The following is a 16,360-nucleotide window of genomic DNA, read 5'->3' on the forward strand; positions in this document are numbered from 1 at the left end:
GCTCTCCTTCTCCTTACTTTGCTGTTCTTCGTCGGCCGAGAACACTGTGCCCGAGACACCGGACGCGTGGCAAGATGGACCAAGCTGCCGATGACGCTCCGAGAGCTGCGCCTCCGTTCCCGTCAGCCAGTGGCGACCTCGTGCTGGCTGCTGCCAGTTTGGACATACCTGTCTCTGATGTTGCTCTTGCCCAGACTGTGTATGCGACACCGGCCACTACTCAAACGGAGCTGGATGCCCGCACTTCCTCGCTGGCGCTGCCGCATTCAGAGACACCCAGCCAGCTTTTTGCGCTCGGAGTTGTAGCTGCGTCAGCCCGCAACCAACACTCACATCGCCGCGTTGGGAATCAGAAGAACAAGGCCAATACTGGTGAAACGTCTATCGCTACGAAGCAACCCTCCTTTGCGTGGACGACTGCAGCAGCTGATGCCCTGCTGCGGGTTGTTTTGACACGGCTGCAACTTTCTTCTCAAAGCTATGCTGCCGTACTTTGGCAGCAGCAAACAGAACACCTTGATCTCGTAGTAAACCAGCAATACGTAGAAAAGTTGGCTTGGTGCAGCGAAGATTGTCTTCAAACCAACTTGCATACGCGGCTGACTGTAGCATGGGCAGCTGCGGCTGAACTGCCTCAATCTCCAGCTACTTTCTCCTTCTCCAGCTCCCAGAGTTGGAGAAGGAGACGGGGTAATTCTCCAGTTGTCACGTTGTGAACTAAACTTTTTTGACCAATCAAAAGACAAGAAATAGAGTTGATGAGAGGTCATCTCCATCTCCAGCTACCTAGCGAACACGCTCTTAGGTTGACACGGGTTTCTGTGTTGGCCCCCTCGTAAAGAAACGAGCTCTCGGAAATGGCCAAGCTCAGGTCACGAGCATTTTGTATCAATAACCCTACGATCACTTGAAGGTTTGCGAATGCACAGTGTGTAACACGGAGTGTGCTGTTCTGATTCATGTTGTCGATCGTCAGAAGCGTCTTGCTTTTTGGCTGCATGCATTTACAGTATACCGTAACTTACAGTACTGGATCATGGATGCATCATAATATATTGTATGAAACCTTTGACTGCGAGACTCTGTGTGTGCTTCTTTCTAACAGTACTTGTAGCCTTCTCCATTTCACTTTTCAGAAACACTGCATGTACTGTACAGTCGATTTTTGCTGTAAACTTAAATTGTTATCAAGTAGCTAGGAAAAATATGCACGCCATTAAATTAACTGGATAGATGTCCAAGCGTTGCACCACAGCGAGACACAGGGAATATAGTGCAATTCAAGTACCCCCCCCCCGCCTCACGGATTTCTAGAAGTTTTTTAAAACTTTAAGCTACGAGTAACTTCGACGAAACCTTTTGCGACCACCGAGAAGCAACTGAGCCCACGGGATAAATAATTGCTGTGAAGCTCGCTCTCGCATGGTGCCCATCGATCGTACGCGGCATCAATCCATTTCTCATCGATCTCCGTAAGCTTCACACAGTACCCACCATGTCTGACCCACTTGACGTCACGGTTTTGCTCAATAGAGCGATAGCGATCGTTCACGCAACGACAATGCGGAATCGGATGGAGCGCTTTCCGTCGGCTTCAATCGCCTGGACGCGTTGGGCAAGCTGGACGTATCGCAGCCAAACGCACACCCCGTGTGCATTTGGCCTGGAATGTCGCACACCATCACGTGTGTATCCTCGTCGAGGGGACCGGCTTTTCATCGAGTAATCGTGGCGGCTCGTCAAGGACCGCAAAAAAAAGGGTGGCTCGTCGAGGATTTGTATAGCAGAGTAGGTTCATCAAGGCATTATGACGGAAGTTCGCCAATGAGGATTTCGGTCGTCCATCAAGTTGCTTTACCACATTGCTAGGCGAACATCGCCGTACTGCTGTTGACGTTCAGCCTGCATGATCTTTGGCCAAATTTGCTTGTACGAGTGTTTCGCGGATGTGCGGGAGGTCTACGCCACCCGTCAAACGGAGGAGCCCGAACCTGAAGCTGCCAAGTGCGTTGATGCAGTACCTCTTCAAGAGCTTGTAAGCCCAACCTGCTTTTCGTCCGACCCGCATACACTACGGCCGCGCCAGACAGATTGTATTTAATAATGACGCAACATTCAACAACTTGTATCTGTAAGCTTACTGCTACGAATCGATGTTGCAACCGTAAAAGGAGTTGCCCATATTGTCGTCCTGATAGTTAGTTGAACTCGAGCGCGTCACCGAGACGCGATTTGCATGAGTAGCTCTGAGACCGTGCGACTTTGCATTAGCAGCGAGGTCCAACAGCGCAGCACCGTGAAGGCAGTCTGGCTGGTCTTCCCATGCGGACTGTACTGCAAGACCAAGCACCTGCTGACCGAGCCAAGCCCCGAGGCGCTTGTCGCGGTCAGCCGCCCACCTTATTCTCGTTGTTCACATCAGCACTGCGTCCGTAGCCGTTGTCGCGGCCTTCGAGCTACCCAACTATCGAGCGGTATTGGCTTAGCCGCTTAGGATACGACCTGCCTATCATGGATATCGACAACATAACAACACACTTCTCCAACGAGCCATCACATTTGGATACCACGTCAGTAGTCAGTTATACTTGGCGAGAAAACTGGCACGCATTGGGCTTGTCGCCAATTATACCGCTGGGCATCGCAGCAGCATTAATTATCGTCTCCCAGCAAAGAATAAAAGCGCAACGTACGGTGTATGTCGAACAGTAGTCCGATATGCTTGATAACTACCGGCAAGATTCATGGAATGGTATTGTGATACATGTAGATAAGTTTTGCTGTGAGCGGCAGTCTACCGAATTGCAGTGTACAACAGAGAACTATGACACCTGAACGTCAAGTACATGCGTGGAAGGCAACCAACGCTGCATCCTGCAGCTTAATTCGCCGTCACGCATCGCGAGAAGGGTACATTCGACGGTGGAGTCGTTTAGGCCAGCCTGGTACCCGCAGCAACAACGGAAATGGTATTATATAACGGGGCTGAGGGGCAATATTTCGTACTGAGCCTAGCTGTATGTCCAGGGCGGTTTTGTTCTAGCACGCACAGTCTAAAAGTTGCTCCCACCGCGATCCCCCGCCTTCATTCGATGCCGAGGAGATGATGAGTGGCATTCCTTGTCACGAGTCGCGACCGAAAGGTCCAGCGTAAAACAGGAAAAGTTTCAATATGTATTGCTCGGTGGCTACTTGTTAGAGTAACCTCAATGTTATTTTTATTGTAGTAGCTTGGAATGCCTCCTAGCCTGCATACAATCGATTACAAAGGCACCGTTATTGTCGGCACAGCAGATTTAAACGAGCACTTCGAAGGTTCATCAGTTAGGAAGTGGGACCCCCGCTGGGAGCGGTTTACACCGCTGATGGTTGCTACCAGCCCCACTGTACATGTACGCGTTGCTTGCGCTTTGGGCTGTACCTGTTAGGGCCTGCTTTCCATGCACTTGTAGGCGATGGCAATGGCAGGCCAGCAAATCTCTTCCTTGGCAACCCTGTGATACAAGTAGATCCAACGCGCAGCTCCGCTCTAAGCGGAGTTGGCCTGATAAGCGGACTCCGCTTATCAGGCCTAGGCCAATGTACATTCGCGCGACTGCGTTGACGTCGACGAGATGGAGCACATTCTGCGCTGGTGTGCGACTACAGCGAATATTTGCGGTTTACACTTGGTCTCTGATCGCTGCGCAGTCGTCACTGAGATTTTACCTGATGTCCACGCAGAGACTGCACGACACCAAGAGCTACATCTCAAAGTCTCACCTGGTATGCATGTAGCCCATCGGGCAATGAACAAGTCTAGCAATTTGTGCAGATGATCTTTTTGACTCGATTTATGGCCGATTATAGAAACGCCCTTGATGAACCACCGTTTTCAAATCGCCTTGACGAACCGCCTCGTTTTCCTTGATGAAAAGCCCCACCCCTCGTCGAGTTCTTGCAGCACTTGGGTGGTGACTTCTCCTCGCTGGGAGTGGCTCCAGTTCGGAGGCGTGACAAGGAGTGGCCAGGTGTTGATATCTGCATTTGTGACCGTCGTGTCGGCTACGAACAGTGAGCACTGAATGCGAGTTGTGAGTCGAGCTTGCAGCATTTCCTGCTTATTCTCCGTCAAACTTGATGCACGGTGAGCCGTCCAGCCGAACGTGGTTGGGGAAGTAGATGCGCCAGCCAGAGCTCGTTCCGCTGTGCAGTGTGTGTCAAGCGCAACGACTTTCCTGAAACTCGGACGCTCTGCGCCCAGATTTTGGCTGTCGAGGGAGGGGTGGCGCTCTCCATCGCCGCCCCACACGTACGAGACACGAAGCACTCAAACTGACGAACTTTAAGCTGCAGGTATAGGTTGTCAGCTCGAAGCGCTTCACTTTCGAGAGCGAGCTGGCACATTGCGCGGTTGTGCTCCAACGCCGAGCTCTCTGGAGCGGTCAGACGTCGCTTGACTTCCATCTCCAGGTGTTCGCGCTCGATGCGCAGCTGCATGAGCTCGTTCTTCTTACGCGCACGGAACCGCAGCGAGTTGTTGAGGCGCTTCTGGCGTCTCCACTCGTCCTGCACTTGGGATTTCCAAGCCTCTGTCGTCTCTGCGGCCCAGTTCTGGAGCGAGCCCGCCGCTATCACGTTGGTGGCTGAACAACTTAGCGTAGGCATGACACACCGCTGTGATGTTGGAAGTTTGGAAAAATGTATACTAAGGTACGGTGCTACTTGTGTGCCTTAATGTAATCCCGCTCACTGTTTTGCTCATAACTTTTTATTGGGCAATTAGTTTTGAGATGTAAACGCATATTTGAAGAGAGCGCAATCTCTTCTGTTAGCAGACTGTTTTACTGAGCTCTACAGTAAACGAGAGCTCAATTAGGAGTTGCTGACTATTTGCAAACCCATTCACGGCAGGACCAGTTATCTGCCGCATTTTATCTGTGGTTTTGTAAGGGGGACAAATCTCTTTTTGCTCTCATGACAGCACCGAAACAACCTGTACAAAATGATTTGCACCCATTTGAAATCGTATAAGACAGGATATACGATATCACAATATGGTACACAATATTATGTGATTTGTGTATAAATATAGTATGATTTGTGCTCAGAGGCAGCGCTGCCATAGCTTAGTGGTAAAGTCCTCGGATCATAACCGAGAGGACGGTGGTTCGATTCCACCTGGCAGCATTAACTCAACCAAAACACTAGTGGGCTAACTGTCAATTAGAGCATTAGGGGGCTGCCACAGAACTGCGAAAGCGACCGACGGCTGCCACCGAGTGAACGGATTGACCGCCAGTATGCTAAGAACCATGAGTCGGGTTCCCCTTCTGATAACAGTTTGAGATCGTCAAATCTCAAAAACCGGACATCACAGCGGGCCCAGGCGTACAGAGGGATATCGTATCACTATAGAAAGTAGGAAATAAACAACAAAAACAATGAAGACAATGTGGTGGAAAATGCCCCAGCAAAAACTTTTTTCTTTGGTTATACTAAACTATCGCCTCCCAAACAACTTTCTCCTGCTGGTTTGCCTCACCGTGCTTCGACGCAGACTGGAACTGCAGCTGCACAGGCTCCGGCACCGGAGACGGTACCCTCTTCATCTTCGTCGCCTTCGTTGCCATCGGATGCTACTTCGTCTTGGCTGCCTTCTTGGGCTTCTTCATCGGTTGTGCCATCGCTTCCAGTGTTTCCTTGGTCAAAAGACGACCGGTGACCGTTGCTGTCTTGCGCACCCGCTTCTTGGACAGCGGTAGCACGAGCACCTCCTTCTGCACGACCTCCTTGATCCGGAGCCACGCTGCCAGCTTCGTAGATGCGGGGGTCCCGTTGCGCCGGAAATTGTCGATGCACATGTCCATACGAGGCTTGGATGGAGGGAAAAGGCCTCACCCAGCAAACCCCGCTTTAACGTTCTCACCCATCTTGCATCCTACCCATGCTGCGCTTGCCATCCGGATGGCTTCCTCTTTGTCGACCGAATTGCGTCCAGTCTCGCCAACGTAGATCTCGGTTAGGCGGCGTAGCTTCGCCTTGAACGACGAAAACACAGCGACATCCAGTGGTTGAAGCAGGTGGGTCGCGTTCGAAGGCAGCAACAACAGAAGCACGCCAAGCCGAGCTGCCTCTAAGATGATCTCCACGGAGTAATGAGACGAACCCCATCCAGAATCAGGAGAAGAGGTCGCTGCACGTCCTTGGGCACGCTAGCCGAAAAAAAGTGCAGCCACTCAAGAAAGAGAAATCCATTCATGAACCCGGAGCTCGAGGTGGTGACGGCAGCTCCGGGTATGGGGCAGCCATCTAGAACTTCGAGCTTGACTGTCAACCCCGGCAGCACGAAAAGCGGCGACACCATGCACCCCGACGCGCTGCCACACGCGACCAGCGTGAGGTGAAAATTGAGCGCAACGTCTTGGTGCCAAACGTTCTTGGAGCCTCGAACCGCCACGATACGCTTAGAGCCCTTGTTGGTCTGAAACGCTGTTTCGTCCATGTTGAACACGCGAGACGCGCCCAAACGATTCTCGACCACAGCCTTGATCAACGAAAAAACCGCTCGAGATCGCTCTTGGTCACAGCGTTGCGGGCCTTGCATACCGCCTGAGACGTTCGGGTTGCCAGCATCGGGTGTCGCCCCATGAAGCGGCGGTACCACCCGCCACCAACCGTTTGACCAGTGGCCATGGAGCTCATGGTGCCGGCTTTGAAGATGATCTCCTTGCGACTTGCGGGGTGACCGACCAGTTGGCGCCCGACAATCCACTCGACCAACCATGCCTCCGCTGGTTGCGAGAGCAGCGGAGCCGGGCCATGACGAACTGGTGCGCGGAAGACGCCCATTTTCCCCTTCGCGACCCATTTCGTAAGGGTCCGATACGGAATTGGGGTGCTGTCGCTGACACTGTGGGCGCTGTCGCCGGCGAGGACGCGCTTCACTTCAGAATTGAGGTCTTCGATCTCGTACGCGGGCATTGTCGAGGTGGTCGCTGCGGGGTTGGTGGGTGGTTTGTAGGCTTCATGAAATAGGAGACTGAGCTCAAACTGGCGGGAAATGTGTCTTGTTCGTATACAGTTTGGCGGGTTTTACTGGCTGATAGCGCTTACAGACTTTTTACCAATAGGGTTCTTTAAAAATACTTACGGCATTCTAATTGGTTGAAGCTAAAGTGGCACGGAACTGGCAGATTGCACGCGACTGGCACCGTACCTTAGTACTGGTTAGCGGGTAGAGCGACGGTGAGGTCCAATCTTCGGTCACTAGCCCACCTGGTTCAGTGGATGAGTATCATGAGAAGATACGAGCGGATTCGTCCTGCTGTAGGTTGCTATATGTATTTTACCTTGGCCCCGTCATCAGGTAAGCCCAGATCGCCTCATCTCGAGTGGAAGATCACGATGTACTTCGTAGTATACCGTGCTACCGAAACGTGGCGCTAGAAGCTGGAGACGCCGACGAGATATTTGGTTTACGGTAAAAAACGCCTTGCAACGAGCATCAAGTGCTCTCACATTACAACACGCTGGTGCAGTTGCGGTAGAATTTTCAAAGCCAGTTTAGGTTCGTTCTCGGTTTCGATAGTACCCAGGCGAATACGTATCACGCACATTTGAGAGTACTCCAGCTGGGCTTAGGCGCTATCCGATAGACTCATTGAGTTTGAAGGCAAAACGTGCGCGGTGAGTTATAGCCATCGGATGGCGATTTTAACCCCTTGGTTCCCGGGATTTAGGCACCGAAACACGTAATCTACGGTACTGTATGTCGTAACTTACGACGAAAAAAGTAACTAAGAGTTTGTATTGGCGCGCCCTGTCCGTAACAAGAGAAGCCCCATCAGACATATAAGATTGTAGAGATCTATGGGGGGAAGTTCCCCCCATAGATCCCCCGGGGAACTTACGACATAAGAGTCGAAAACGACGTGAAGTACGCCGGAACTTACGACATTGAACGTAGACCGAGTGCATACTAATCCCAGATGGTGGATCAATCGGATTGGTGAACTACACAAAACATCCATCTTTCGCGGTGTTGATAGATGACTGCGAGGTTGTAATCACCAAATCATCAATATATAGCCAATCAAAACATTTTCCCTCTCACTTATGCACAGGTCAGGTAATGGGGAACCATATCCCATTCAAGAAAAATGGGTAATCGCTACAACCAACAAAGGGGTACTTGGAGTGCTGACTTACTTTGTATGTCAGTGCTAAAGCAGCTCTATAACCGTAGCAGCAGCTTCACTTTTTCGCTTTGTTTGTCAGCTTTACGATATCTGCCCAACAGCTCGCCCATTTCTATAGAGTGTTGTTGCCGAGGCAACGGCCTACACCGCCGGCTTTTCTCAATCCGGAACACTGAAGCAATACCGAAATTGCTTCGTTTTACCGTTCCTAGAAAAAGCTTAAGCCTACCACGGTTATTCTAGTTCGCAGCAGGTATATTGATGCTGCTCTCGAGGGTGACCGCACCGGTAGCGGCACTCGGGCTTCGCGTACTATAGAAATCGCCTCGTACACGGAGACTGTCAAAGCAGCCGAAGAGGATCTCTATACGCACAAATAAGGCGTTATGGTCGGATTGACCAGTTGATGACACGCGTACGAGCCAGACCTCCGTCGTTCTCGGCGATACCGAAGTATACGTCGTGCTTAAGTTGGTTAGTAGTAGGATACTCTCGTCATCTTAGTTTAGTTATTGGGAGAGGTCCTTGTGGGATATACGCACGATCAAGGTTATTTACGCACTACTCCATGCCCTTGTTTCAATCCGGCATTTACGTGGCGCGAAATACGCTGCAACATTGTCGCTGCCAAAACCAGCTACACCGTACAGTTGTTATAAGGCTGCAAATAAATATTTCTTCGTGTTAGAAGTCTCGGCAGACATAGTCTACTTCCGGTTATACTTACTTTGTATATTCGGCACCTAAACTCGAGGAAATAGCAGCAACAGCCCTTGGAGAGTTATTTAGACGCCATTCCATTTATGGTTTTTATCATTTACTTGTTTATTGTGTGTACGGGCGTTTAGAAGCTATTCTACGAGCTCGTGGGAGCTCTTGACAGCCGCATACGCCGTACTCTCCCCTTCAAGGTCGCTGTTGTGTTTGCTTGAAAGTGGGTACACGCGCAAACCTTAAAAGGGGATGCTCGTCTTTCTCTATACAAAATGCCCCATTAGCCAGCCCCGGCTTATGCAGCTCTGTATCCGTGTTTTTGTGCAATTCTGATTTTTACCTCTCTGGCTTATACTTTTGCCGACGAAAATAGACTTGACTAAAGTATTGCAATCTCGTTTCGAGCCAAATGCTATTGTTAATCGAGCTATGTCGTATTATACGACATTGAGATTCGGCAAAGTCGTAACTTACGGCGTCGGGAACCAAGGGGTTAATGAATCTCTGACGACAGTTTTTAAAGCCGAGGCGAAGTTTTATCAATAGAAACGACTCATTACCGCCCAATTGCAGACGCTTGGTGGCAGTCCTCATGGCTGCATCAACGACTGAAGTCATGCCAAAGACCCTCACAACTAAATGGCTTAAATTATCCGCCACGCATACAAGAAAAACATGTCGTAGAAAACTTAAAATTCACCACACCAGATGATCTATTGAACGTTTTCTCTCTAAACAAGCTGCTTATTCATTCCGAGCTGGAAGTTGAGGAGCACTCGGAGGAATTTTCCACCGCGCTCAGCGCCAATTCCCAGACCGACTTCTCCTTCGCCTCAATTATACACTCCAAGCAAAACCGAAGAGCGCACTGCTTCACAGATCCAGTGCTGGACACGTCCACAGTCATCTTCTTGACCACACTGCACTTGCCACAAACCACGCGACGGCAAATGTGGCATGGGATACCGGACCCCACCCCAGCGAGCGCAAACTTAGAGAAGCTCTTGTCACAGGTCTCACAGCGACTGGGCCGAGGAAATCCCCCAGACTCGGACTGTGTCGAGGCGCCCTTGTGCTTGATGAGCCACGTGAGCTTCTTGATGTACGCGTAGTCGATGACCCCCGCGGCGGAGATGAGCGAGTCTGCAGTGATGGCAACATTCACTTGGTCGATCATCTCGCCGGCGGGGTCACTGAAGCCGCGGCAGTAAATCTCGACTTTGCCTGGGTCATTCTGTCGGTCGATGAAACACAGACTCATCTGTCCGCGGACGATACCCAACTCTGAGAGCTCCGGGACTTCCGGCAGTGAGACCGAGTGCAATATATAGTAGCCGACTGTGTCGCCCCTCGAGTCGCGCGTGAGTCCGGTGGCCTCCAGCATGAGGTAGTCTCGCTGCTGGACGATACCTGACAGCACGGCCGGGATCTCCTTAGCGAACCACTTGATGCCGAGAAACCGGAAGGGGTCCTTTCGTGTGGGTCCTCGGATAGTTGATAGTACTCGGGCGTCGTCGAGACGGTCGTTCAGATGGGAGCTGCGCCACATCCAGGCTTGGTTGGTAGGTGCGAAGGTGCCGTACATGCAGTCGGCCAGGTTTCCCTCTACCGAGCCGTGCAGGACCATTAACGACACGTTTGGAGTCTTCATCTGGTCCTGAATACTCATCGGTAGTAGCCATCCCCCAGTGCATGTCACTTGCTGCACGACCACGGCCACGACGCTTGAAGGACAAAGACAAACTCTGGCTCTGAGGCGTTGACGGACGTTGAAGTTTCGACGACACTCTGGTGGTCCGAGTCGCCGATCGTCGTTGACGGTACACACTTAGTCCTTCCTTCGAGCGCACGAGCTTTCAGCGCTTATCTCGAAAAGTAGCTCCACCCGCTAGAAACTCTTCATTCGCAGCGATTGTCTGGCGTACGACGGTCTCCGCTTCCTCGATCAGCGCAGCCTGCTTCTCTCTGGACAAATTCACTGCCGGGAAGGTATCTTCAGGCAGCGTGAACTTCATCGCCTCCTTCTGGTTCGGCCCTCGAAGTTACAGCTCGAGCGTCAAAAGGAGAGTGGCTGGCCATCTAGTTGAGAGCCACCCATGGGGCTAGCTGCCATCTATCCAGAGCGCTTCAAAGCTTGCATTTATCTCACTTGTGCGTTTTCCAGAACCATTCGAACCGTAATACAGGAGAGGGGTCGTACAGTCCCCAGAAATGCACGTGGCATTCTCCAGAGAGCCACTCGAGCCTTCGGGGAAACCACTTGCTAAGGGTTTTAAAGGGATCAAGGGTTAAGAAGCAAGTGGTTTGGCAGAAGTCCCGACTTGCAGCGTTAGGGTAAACTGACAGTTGGGGCGCAATTTCTCACGTGACACTTGTGGATTGCCGCTAAAGCGAGATCTCCAGGCTTTGATGCGCGTGACAAAAGCGCGCTTTACAGTAACCCTTCGCGACTTGACGCCGTCAAACTGACGGTGAGGGCGGAATGCACTTGCAGTAAGCCGACTGCAATCGAGTTGCAGACCTCCATGACTCCACTGCTGCCGGTTTAACGGGTTTTACTCCAAAAGTGATTTGGTGCACTTCAACGTGAAAACCCTTGAACACGCTCGGGACTTGGATACAGCGCGTTCTTTTATTACAGGAATTCACAGTACCAATCCAATTGGTAGTTGCTGCTTGCAGTACTTTGTGTCAGCCAGAACTGGAGTATGTGTGGTAATTCCTGGCCGTTATTTGATACTTCTAGTTGCCATTGCACACATTGCCTCGAACAGTTCAAAAACTGCATCGCCGACTGCATTAAATAGAAGGTTGGCAGTCGACGGAAGAGAGATGACGATCAGAGCTCCAACTCTGAACGGTTCATGTAAAATGCAGCTTCTACAAGAGAAGCAAGGTCTCTTTATTGCATCTAAGTAGCTCACGCCTCTAGCAATCTATCGTCGTCGGGCGCGATGGCGGCTCTAAAGTTGCTTCCTATCCTAGTAAACCCCTATTGGGGTGTATGTAGGTACGTCGTAATCGAGGCACAGCAGTGCCACGATTAATACCAAGCGACCGCGATAACGGTTGCCACTGGTTGGCCTACCCGAGTGTCGCTCGCCCCGAGTCGGAGACTGACGAGCACTCGGACGCGGAGTCCACTCCACTTGTGATCACTTCCCACACGGACTGCTCCTTGGCCTTGAGCAGACAGTTGAGGCAGAAGCGGAGAGCGCAGCGCTTCACCGAGCCAGTCTCGGACACGTCCACGGTCATCTTCTTAACCACGCTGCACTTGCCGCACATCATGCGGCTGCAGAGGTGGCACGGGTTACCGGGGCCCGCGCCACCACCCAACGCAAACTTGGTGAAGTTCTTGGTGCAGGCCTCACAGCATGGAGAACGCGCGGAGTTGTCGCCGCGCCCAGCCGTTCCTTGCTGCAAGACGCCCTTCTCCTTCATGAGCCACGTGAGCTTCCTGACGTACCCGTAGTCGATCACATTGGCAGCCGAGAGGATGGAGTCTGCGAAGATGGAGGTGTTCACGCGGTCAATCATATCGCCCGCAGGGTCGCTGAAGGACCGGCAGTACAGCTCGACCTTGCCAGGCCCGCCTTGTCGGTCGATGAAGCACAAGCTCAGCTGGCCACGGATGATGCCGTGGTCCTTGAACTCCGGGAAGCCCGGCAGCGGGACCGAGTGTAGCATGTAGTAGCCGACTGTTTCGCCCCTCGAGTCCTTTGTGAGTCCACTGGACTCCATAAGGATGTAGTCGCGCTGCTGGACGATGCCGGAGAGCACGGCCGGGATCTCCTTGGCGAACCACTTGATGTTGAGAGCCCGGAAAGGGTCCTTCTTGGTCGGCCGCCGGATGCTGGCCAAAATGCGCGCGTCGTTGAAATGGTCCTTAATGTGCGAGCTGCGCCAGATCCAGGCCTGGTTCGTGGGCACGAAAGTGCCCAGCATACAGTCGCCCAGACTGCCGTCGACGGTGCCGAAGAGGACCAGCATGGACACTCCGGGACGCTTCATCTTCTCCTGAATCGTGTCTCCAGTGGCGCTGGACAGCGACGTCTCGCCGTCGCTGCTGGACCACGGGGTGTCGCTACCTCGACGCTTGAACGACCAAGAGGAGTTGCTGCTGTGGTTCTGTGCTGTTCTCTGGGCTTTCGACTCCTTGGACCGAGATCGACGCTCGCAGTAGACGCTCAGCCCCTCCTTCACGCGCACCATCTTCCATTTCGGGTCTCGGAAAGTCGCGCCACCTGCCAGGAACTCCTCGTTGGCTGCCAGCGTCTCGCGCACGACGGTATCCGATTCTTCGATGAACGCGGCCTGCTGCTCCTTGGTCAGAGTCACAGCCGGAAGCGCGTCCCTAGGCAATGTGAACTTCATGGCCTTCCTTCTTCCTCCCTGTGTCACGGACTTCCGGCTTGAGCGCTAAAGCGATTGTGTCCCTCCACGGCACGCGGTTGCCCGCACCGGTTGGCGCCAGTTTGTTAGTGCTCGGGCTGGGGATCCATAACAAGGACGCACAACTGTCTGTGATTTGGCTCAAAAAGAGCTTTGTGCGTCGTTGCCCGCCATCCAACGCAGGATCTCTACCCCCATTTCGACAATGCGGCACTTTGCAATGCCCGAACGATGTTCACCTGGATGGGGTTACGAATCCGTCGCGAGGAATCCCCTCTCAGCAGGACGAGAAGCACCTCCACATACATGTACATGTAGAACATGCAGCTTGCTGATAGCATTGTAGACTATTTAATAAATGCTACTGTTCACGTAAGTTACATATTACGTTTCAGATGCAACAAGTCGGCTGCTGCCTGGGATGGTGGCGGTACCCTCCGCTTTTACAGGAGCACGCCATAACAGTTCCTTTACCTTTTCTAAGCGTTGGGATACGGTATAGAGCGATTCACTCGAAGCGGTAAAACGGATAACCTGAGAAAAACTATGGGATGCAATGTCCATTTTAGGTTGTACGTTTGTCACGGAGGAACTGTAACAATGCATTCACTGTGGTCCCGCATACTCTTTATTGTCGCGCAAACGTTTCGTCTATCCAACCTTCAGCACAACCACATGATTCACATGTCAAGAAGCAGACGGTTTAGCAGAGCGGCAGACCTTGCCCCAAAAACTTTTACTTCAGAAGTGTAAGTACGGTGTGATCTGCGCTGAGCACTTTTACAACTAGCCGAGCGCCGCCGCTACGCGGCGGGGATTTTTAGTTAGTTGGCGCTTCACTCGCTATGCTCGCTCCGCTATTGGAGCAGACTGCCTACGCTTCGCTACGGCAGGGCGGACCCGTTCCGCTCGCCTCGTCGGCTCGCTGCACTACTCTCAATGTTAGGTTAGTACTACAGAGGCCGGGGCGGGTCCTGCGGCCCCGCAATATCGTATGAGGGGGTCGCCTTCGGCGACGGAGCCACCTTCGCTTCGCTCGGCAGCTAATCGGAATTAGTAGGAATCGTACTTAGTGAATAAGCGTGACGATTTTGTGACGGACGGACAGCGCGTCTTTCTGATTGATTCTTAGGATTAGCTTCTAGCATGGACAGCGAATACGTTATCTTAAACTATGCCTTGCGAGTTTTACATCATACGGGGTTGAACCCCCAGTTGCGACAGCGGGTCCGTTCGCCGGAATGCTCGTCGCTGGGCCCGCCTACGCAAATACCGCGCGGCCCTGCTTCGCGGGCACCCCGCGCGGGTTTGCTGCGGCTACGCTCCTTGCAATCGCTCACTACCGCATTTAGTGCTGACTTTTAGGCTTGATTCGCTGGTCGTTACCTTAGATAATAGTAGGTTAAATGTACTCAATCTTATCTCAAGACAGCAGTGCGCGTCTCCGGGAGCAGGCAGCCGACCAAACCACAACAAAGTCAATCTCACCTCAACCTTGAAACGAAAAAAAAAAGCTGACTATTCGGCATGGTTGGGGCGAGAGTCTGCAAATTCTTATTGGGGCAAAGCCGCTATCACACTCGCAAATTTATCCGTAGAACCCCCCCTATAATGAAATACACACTAGACTTCTTACGCTTATTTACTATTGTGCCTTGCATGCTTTCTGTCTAAACAACGACGTAATTCGTTGTTTTCGCAAATCACGGTGATTATAATAGCCCATCATTGAGTTAGGAGGCTAACTCGTCGATTTAAGATAGAATAGCTGCTAAGACAACGAGTTAACGTTGAGTTATGCTCACTTTCGTTGAATGGCTGGAGTAAATCCGACAATACTACGGCCCTGACATTCTAATTCTAACTCGCTCGCTTTGTCTGATTGCTTTCTAGTCGATGATTGACATGCGTTGGCGATCTATCGTACTAAACTACGTCTACAATATTGAAGAACATCCCTGTTTTTATATCGAGGAGCTGCAAGCAGCTTTAAAGCCAGCGTTTCCTGCACCACCAAACATTTCTAGTAGAAATTTTCTACTGCTACTATATGCCGTGCTCTGAAATTCGAGCTTGGTTTAACGCCACGACGAAGAGAGCGAAAGAAAACGTCCCCGCCGAAATCGGTGCTTACTATTATGGCGCCATTCTATCGGGGACCTTATCAGTTTGTTTTCTTGGCAACCGCTCGGTTGATTTGCTTAACTTTAACTTAGAGTTAGGCTGCGAGTTGACTTGCTTAACCCTTTCGCTGTAAAAGGATACAGTAGTGTATTTGGTTAACGTCGTCGCCGAAGATAAGTGTAAAGTTCGAGCAACATTAGAGCACCATTCTAGTAACATATGAAAGGGCGTTTGATAAAACTGCTCGCAGCACCACGCCGACAATGGAGATGTCGAAGCCATCGTGGACTTGATGGAGAGTGAGTTGGGGCCTTCTTCTAGAAAACAAGATTCTTCAGCCCGTGCGAAATTCAACACCTTCTTGAAAAAATGCATAGACACCAACCTAACTATGGAGACGCTGAGGGCAGCACAGGTCACTAAGGAAATGCTTGGTGAGCTCCTTACCTTTCTGTTCAATGATCCTGACATCCACTGGCAAACATCGATGAACTATCAAGAGACAACTGGAGGAGAAAATGGGAACGGACCTGTTCCGCAGTGACCCCGAGTGGTATCGGCGTTGCCGACGCCATTTGCAAAAGCAATATCTCATGCTTGCCATCTCGGAAGGCAAAAAGCTGAAGAACCAAGCTCCACCCATGACAATTGATGATCTTCGCTCAATATCAACCATACTATTTCTCAAAGACGATAAGAAGGCGCTACTTGACCGCACTCTTCTTAACAACCAGTGGCTTGCAGTTGGTCGTAGCCCCGACGTAGGAATGCTACACTTTACGGACTTGCACTGGCATGGTAGTTTTCATCTCATTGATCTGACACGGTACGTGCATATACTTTGGCTTTAGCATTGTAATAAGTAATTGACCTGTGTGCTGCTTCAATAGCATCAAGGTGCAGTAGCAACAGACTATCTCAATTTTTTGCTCTCCGATTTGCTGGAG

At 51.5% G+C, this 16,360-nt stretch overlaps 3 protein-coding genes and 1 non-coding gene across 4 annotated transcripts; 1 reads left to right on the plus strand and 3 right to left on the minus strand.

The window, feature by feature from the left end:
- Positions 1 to 3,874: 3,874 nt before the first annotated feature.
- Positions 3,875 to 4,647, minus strand: PHYSODRAFT_255522 (hypothetical protein; the record flags this gene model as incomplete). Its single annotated transcript, XM_009529614.1, has 2 exons — positions 3,875 to 4,185; positions 4,296 to 4,647. 2 exons carry the CDS (start codon positions 4,645 to 4,647, stop codon positions 3,875 to 3,877), a joined length of 663 nt encoding a protein of 220 aa, XP_009527909.1.
- A 450-nt stretch (positions 4,648 to 5,097) lies between these two features.
- PHYSODRAFT_t802 lies at positions 5,098 to 5,169 on the plus strand. The gene has a single exon. It is a non-coding gene; the product is annotated as a tRNA-Met (tRNA).
- A 449-nt stretch (positions 5,170 to 5,618) lies between these two features.
- On the minus strand, positions 5,619 to 6,963 carry PHYSODRAFT_255467 (hypothetical protein; the record flags this gene model as incomplete). The annotated part of the gene is made up of 3 exons (XM_009529615.1): positions 5,619 to 5,855; positions 6,149 to 6,526; positions 6,589 to 6,963. The coding sequence occupies 3 exons, from the start codon at positions 6,961 to 6,963 to the stop codon at positions 5,619 to 5,621; spliced, it is 990 nt and encodes a 329-aa protein (XP_009527910.1).
- Positions 6,964 to 9,642: 2,679 nt separating this feature from the next.
- PHYSODRAFT_498431 (hypothetical protein) lies at positions 9,643 to 13,271 on the minus strand (the record flags this gene model as incomplete). The annotated part of the gene is made up of 2 exons (XM_009529616.1): positions 9,643 to 10,558; positions 13,003 to 13,271. The coding sequence occupies 2 exons, from the start codon at positions 13,269 to 13,271 to the stop codon at positions 9,643 to 9,645; spliced, it is 1,185 nt and encodes a 394-aa protein (XP_009527911.1).
- Between the last annotated feature and the right edge of the window lie 3,089 nt (positions 13,272 to 16,360).

Source organism: Phytophthora sojae, assembly GCF_000149755.1.
Source record: "Phytophthora sojae unplaced genomic scaffold PHYSOscaffold_4, whole genome shotgun sequence".
In the NCBI taxonomy this organism is placed as follows: Eukaryota; Oomycota; class Peronosporomycetes; order Peronosporales; family Peronosporaceae; genus Phytophthora; species Phytophthora sojae.